This window comes from Neoarius graeffei, chromosome 12, assembly GCF_027579695.1.
Source record: "Neoarius graeffei isolate fNeoGra1 chromosome 12, fNeoGra1.pri, whole genome shotgun sequence".
Lineage (NCBI taxonomy): Eukaryota > Metazoa > Chordata > Actinopteri > Siluriformes > Ariidae > Neoarius > Neoarius graeffei.
In genome coordinates, this window is record NC_083580.1 from 22892461 (window position 1) to 22898460 (window position 6000).

The 6000-nt window shown below is 37.8% G+C and overlaps 1 protein-coding gene across 1 annotated transcript in view; it reads left to right on the plus strand.

Annotated features, from left to right (window-relative positions):
• Positions 1-4883, plus strand: part of psmd5 (proteasome 26S subunit, non-ATPase 5) — a 28829-nt gene extending 23946 nt beyond the window's left edge. Inside the window, exon 10 of the mRNA XM_060935687.1 lies at positions 4458-4883. Coding sequence (XP_060791670.1) covers positions 4458-4715 — 258 coding nt within the window. The 3' untranslated portion in view covers positions 4716-4883. The remainder of the gene's footprint in view (positions 1-4457) is intronic.
• Positions 4884-6000: the final 1117 nt, after the last annotated feature.

Consider the following 6000-nt stretch of genomic DNA (forward strand, 5'->3'; position numbering starts at 1 on the left):
CTAGTTACCTTCCAAAGTAACTCGCCAAACAGAAAATCAACTAGCCAAAATTTGTTCATGTATGAATTTTACTTCTGTCAAAAATAACACAAAAGAGAGTAGTTACCATTGTTCATGACTAATGTGCATTTATTTCAAGACCCGAGTATTTTGATACTGTTTTTAAATACATAAATGAGAACAACACAGAGCACCATAATATAATATCAACAAATAATAATATATTGGAAAACTTGGCAACTTGGTGTATGAGTATTGAAAACAAATATACTTACTATCATGACTATAGCACCCAAAATAATGTCCAACATGCTTTCTGTATTTAACCATTTATGAGAGAGAAAGCATTAGGAGCTTCATATTGACTAGGAATCAACTTGAAAAAAATTAATTATTCCATAAAAATCATATCGCAGCCGAGGCCTACCCTGCACCCACGTTTGCTTATAAGTCCTTTGTCGTGTCTCCTTCTCGTACGCTTTATCGGCGGCCTTTTTCTCCTCTTCAGACCGAGGTTGCTTTGTCCCCGTCTCTGGCGATTTCTGTACACCTTTCAGAAAATTCCACATCGCAACGTAGCTTTGGCAGATGTAGATGTAAACAACAACAAAAATATGTGTTTAAATGAGCAATAATGTGGCCACATCTATTGAATTTGATAACATGATTACCGCGATATTCAACAAGATGCATTATATGCATGCGCAGTAGTGAAAAAACCGACAGCCTGACTCGTACACGATATGATTCGGAATTCTTCGGTATTTTCCGTCCTGCCGATAAACACATCGATTAACACAGACACGGCACACACTTAATATGTGGCGGCTTTAGTTGACGGTGTGTCTGAATCTTCGCTTCATATACATTTTTTTATTTTTAACTAGCCAGCCGGGCTGGCTAGTGACAGGAATTACCCGCAAAATGACAAATTAAGTCGCCTCGGGCGACCGGACCACCGCGAATTTCGAGCCGTGAAAATATATATTTAAAAAAATGTGTGTTGGGGTGAGTAGAAGGAGGAGAAACACATTATAAATGAACCTTAAAATACAATTAAAAGTAGTAAGAGAATAGAAAATGAGCTAAAATAGAACAAGTGTTGCCAGGCAAAACAAACCTCGCCCGGTAGCACTTATGGCTATCTGGTTATCTGATACCAGGTCCATTCAGTAAATATAGCGTGTGTGTGTGTGTATGTACCGGTATGTATGTATATGTATGTGTGTGTGTATATATATATATATATATATATATATATATATATATATATATATATATACACACACACACACACACACACACACATATATATATATATATATATATATATATATATATATATATATATATATATATATATATATATATGTGTGTGTGTGTGTGTGTGTGTGTGTGTGTATATATATATATATATATATATATATATATATATATATATATATATATATATGTGTGTGTGTGTATATTTATTTATATTTACTCTATGAGGCAGTAGCCACAAAAATGAAGTATAATCCAAAAATGAACAATTTAAATATCACAGAAGAAAAATATATCAAGTGTCTGTACTTTATTTTATTCCACTCTTACCTCTTACAGTTTTCGAAACAGAAACTTCTGAACCGAGGCTGACAGCACGTTGTCGCCATGACGAAGCTCTTATTTCCCAGAAATGGCCCGGCGCTAGCTAGAGCTCAGTGGAACTCACTTTCCCTCTGTAATAAGCATAATCATGTCTGAAAGCAATTTCTTTAGTCTAGTCCATTGATTTCGAATGGTGAACCAAATTGTATACACTCACCGGCCATTTTAATCGGAACACGTGTATGTGCATGCACAGTGCGCGATCGTTACATTCTTACAGCATGATGACATAGTGGCTAGCGCCTCTACATGAGGCAGTAGCCACAACAAAAACCTTTTTGGTGACCTTGACCGGATGACCCTCAAAATGTTGGAGGTTCTATTTGAGACCAGTGCCCATCTATCCTCAAAGTTTCATGAAGATTGATCCAGCCGTTTTCCCATAACATCGTTAACAAAAAACAAAGAAACCCGACTGAAAACAATACCTCGCCCTGCCTAGCGGGCGAGGAAATAAGACAGATAAAATACAAGAATTAAAGTTCCAGTGCAGAGCGAGGAATTAATCAAAAGCCTCAAATTTAATTTAATAAAAGGCAGTGGCAAAGAAGAAAGTATTCAGCCTTGGTTTAGAAGAACTGAAAGATGCAGCAGACACAAAGTACTTTGTATTTATTAATGTGGGAAATATGCTTAGTATAATTTGTATTTATCACAAAAATACATGCATGTATTTATTATTTTGAAAACCCACCAGCTGACTGCTCTGGCACATTTTAATTGTGTGACAGTAATGACATAAATAACGGTGTGGCAGAGTAGTGTCCGAAAGTGTTTTTTCATTTTACCAATGAGGTCACTATATAGAATTCCCTAGATAGTGAGTAAGGAGTAGTGAATGAGTGAGTGATTTCGGACACAGCCTAGAACTCAGAGTCCACTTGTTACCATTTGAATTAATTAGACATAGTTTGGAAAGTCACACACCAGGGTCTATTAGGGTCAACAATTTACACTGCATTAGGCGCTTTTGGACTGCAGGAACTTTTATCATAGTTCTTACTTTTTTGTGTCCCTGCACTGCAACGCACTGGGAATGATTGATTATAGTTCTTAGAATGCAGTTTTGAGGAACTTTTTAGCTCCTACTTCAGGGTAGGTACTCTCCCAGTACAGGAGGAACCATGAGTGACATAAATGTACGTTGATTAGTTGAACAATAGCTAATACAGCATTGGCACCACCATTTTTAAAAATCTGTGTCAAACATTAGCCATGTAAACCACAGCTCTTAACATTAGTGTTAAAAAATAAAAAACATGGGAAAATTGACTGATGGAGAAGTCCAAACTTTATCGAGTATATATGCAATGGAGGAAATACAGCATCTAAGCAAAATATAAAAATCTTCACTAGCATTTTCTACTAGTATCACGCTAGCAAGCTGGCTTATGTCACTTCACTGTTCATACAGGCAATGCAAACAGAAGAAAAGCCCTTGAAGGCATGTACAGTAGTTTTCGGAAAAACTCCCCAGTGGGTAGTTCGTCTCAATAAGTTCCTAGAACTGTTTGCTCCAACAGTGCCTACTGTCAGGACAAAAATCAAGGCATGAAGTGTGAGGAACTGTCTTTGGATCTCTGCAATCAAATTATGGCAATGCATACATCAGGGCAAGGATATAAAACAATTTCCAAGGCTTTGAGTCTTTCCAGGACCACAATGGTGGCCTCAGTAATTTTGAAATGGAAGAATCTTGAACCTTGACCCTTCCTAGAGTTGGCCATCTGGGCAAATTGGGCATCCAAGAAAGAAGGTCCTTGGCCAGGGAGGTAAGAAAGAACCCAACAGTCATTCTAAAAGTTCTGTGCAGAGATGATAGAACCTGTTGTATGGACAACCATCACTGTAGCACTCCATAAATTAGGCCTTCATGACAGTGGCAAAACAGAAGCCACTGTTAAGTCAAAGGCATATAAGAGCATAAAGGACTCAACCTGTGAAAGAAGATTCTCTAGTCTGATGAAAATTAAAATTGAACTCTTTGGAAAGAATACCAAGCACTATGTCTGGTGAAAAATCGGCACTACTCATTGCCTGGCTATTACTATCCTTATACTGAAACATGGTGGTGGCAGCAGCATCATGTTGTGGGGGTGCTTCTCAGTGGCAGGGAGACTGGTAACAATTGAGGGACATATGAATGCAGCTAAATACAAGAACATCCTTGAAGAAAAACTCCTGCAGAACACATGCAAACTCGGACTGGGGCAACAGTTCACCTTTCAACATGGCAATGACCTTAATTATACAGGTAAAACAACACTGAAGTGGCTTCAGGGCAAGTCTTTGAATGTCCTTGAGTGGCCTAGACTTAAACCCCATTAAGCATCTGTAGAGAGACCTGAAGATGACCGTTCAGACATATGCCATCCAATCTGATGGAGCTTGAGAAGATGATTTGTCGTGAAGAATGGGATAAACTGCCCAGATCCAGGTGTGCATAGCTTGTAGACACACATCCAATTAGACTTGTAGCTGTAATTGCTGCCAAAGGGGCTTCAAAGTATGCTTTTGTGAAATAAGAGATTTCAGGTTTAGCTTTTTTATTAACTTTTGAAAATCTGTTAAAACGTTTTCATTACATCATCATGGAGTATTAAGTGTAGCTTGATGGGTAGTTATAAAAATGGCAATTATATCCATGATTTGATTCAAAATCAAATCCACAACAAATTAAAGTGTGCAACAAGTGTTCTGAATATTTTCTGAACCCACTGTATTGTTCAGTTTGATGCACTAAAGTCTTTGGCTTGGCTGCTGGGAGTGAATATACTGAATAAAATCTTTTCTGATATTTTGATCCGCAGGCAATTGCATGTCAGGCTTGGGGCCAGCGATTGATGATGTCATCACCTGGATTTGCTGAATGGGTGGTGGAGCGCTCTGTTAGTAAGGGGAAGGAGGCAAAGGACTGTAAATTCGAGCTGGTCGGTGCCCTGTTGAGCTCATCTAGCACACAAGAAATCTTTGGCCCTCAAAATTACTTGAAGCTGAAAACGTACCTAAAGGAGGGGCCCTACTACGTCAACGCCATAGCCTCCATCACCACTGAAGGAGCAGACTAAGTTAAAAAGTACAAAAGGAAATTCTTTCCCTCTTGGCATAAAAACTCTGAATCACTAACAAGTTACTATTACGGATTGAGACAAACACACGCACCAGTTATACTCATCCTATTGTTACTGGAACCAATTCAGCCATTTTCCTTTTGGAATAAAAACTCGCATTACTCACATTGTTTCAGTTTTCCCTCAACTTTAGTTACTATGCAAGTTTGTGACAAAGAACACTGGCAACAGCAATACTGACATTTAATCCAGTAAATTGTAGCCAGGAAACTCGATGGACCAATTCTACAGTACAGAACGTCCAAAATCTTCCCGATTCTGTACTCATCAATTTCTATTTGCATTTCAATGTACAAACAAATACACACAACCACAGTCAAATCCTTTCCTGCAGTTTATTATTATGATCTTACAATATTCAGGGTTGGACAAATCATAAACCCATTAGCTAGCCAACTAGGCAAGTGAAACCGAAACAAGTCTAGCTAATGTTATATAATAAAGTTTTGTTTTTGTTTTTAAACAAAATGAGCTTCGCGAAATATGTTTGAGTGCATCTCACCGTTAGTTGGTTAGGAATTTATGAAATCCCTTAGAGGAGATGATTTAAAGGCGTTGTGCGGTAATTTCAGCAATCAGGCTATATCATGTGTCAAAATGTCGGGTTTGGTGGGTTATTCAAGCCCCTCGGTTTCCCGCGATCTCAGTGTCACGATGCTCCCGCTACAAGCATTTAAAGTTGACGCTCACAGCCAAATTTAGGCAGCCAGCCGTTAACTAGGTCAACTTATGTGTGACATCATACCAGTAACCTCCCTTGGGTGATGCTGGCCTGTCGCCATGTTTTCTCTATAGCGTGCGTTTACCAGAGTTGTTTCCATTGCGGATTTTGTGGATTTATTCAGTTTGTGGATAGTTTTGAACACTCAAAACACTATGAAATGATGTATTAATATTTTGTGATACAAAATGCCTAATCGGTGTATTGTGTTTAGCTGTAACAACGAACACTGAACACTATTTGTGACTGTTGTTATCAATGGATCTGATTTCAAGGTCATGGCTAGGTATTGATAGAAAAAAAAAATTTTAAAAACACATGTTTTAAGTGTTTCTATGTATCAATCATTAATTGTACAAAATTATTTTCATACATTTATGTATTTGTCATATCTTTCTTTGTCACATGAAGTGTTGTCTTGATAACATATGTGGCACATAATTTTAGCAAATGGATGACAGAAGATTAATTGAAAGATTTATGCCACAGAGCTGCCTTTAA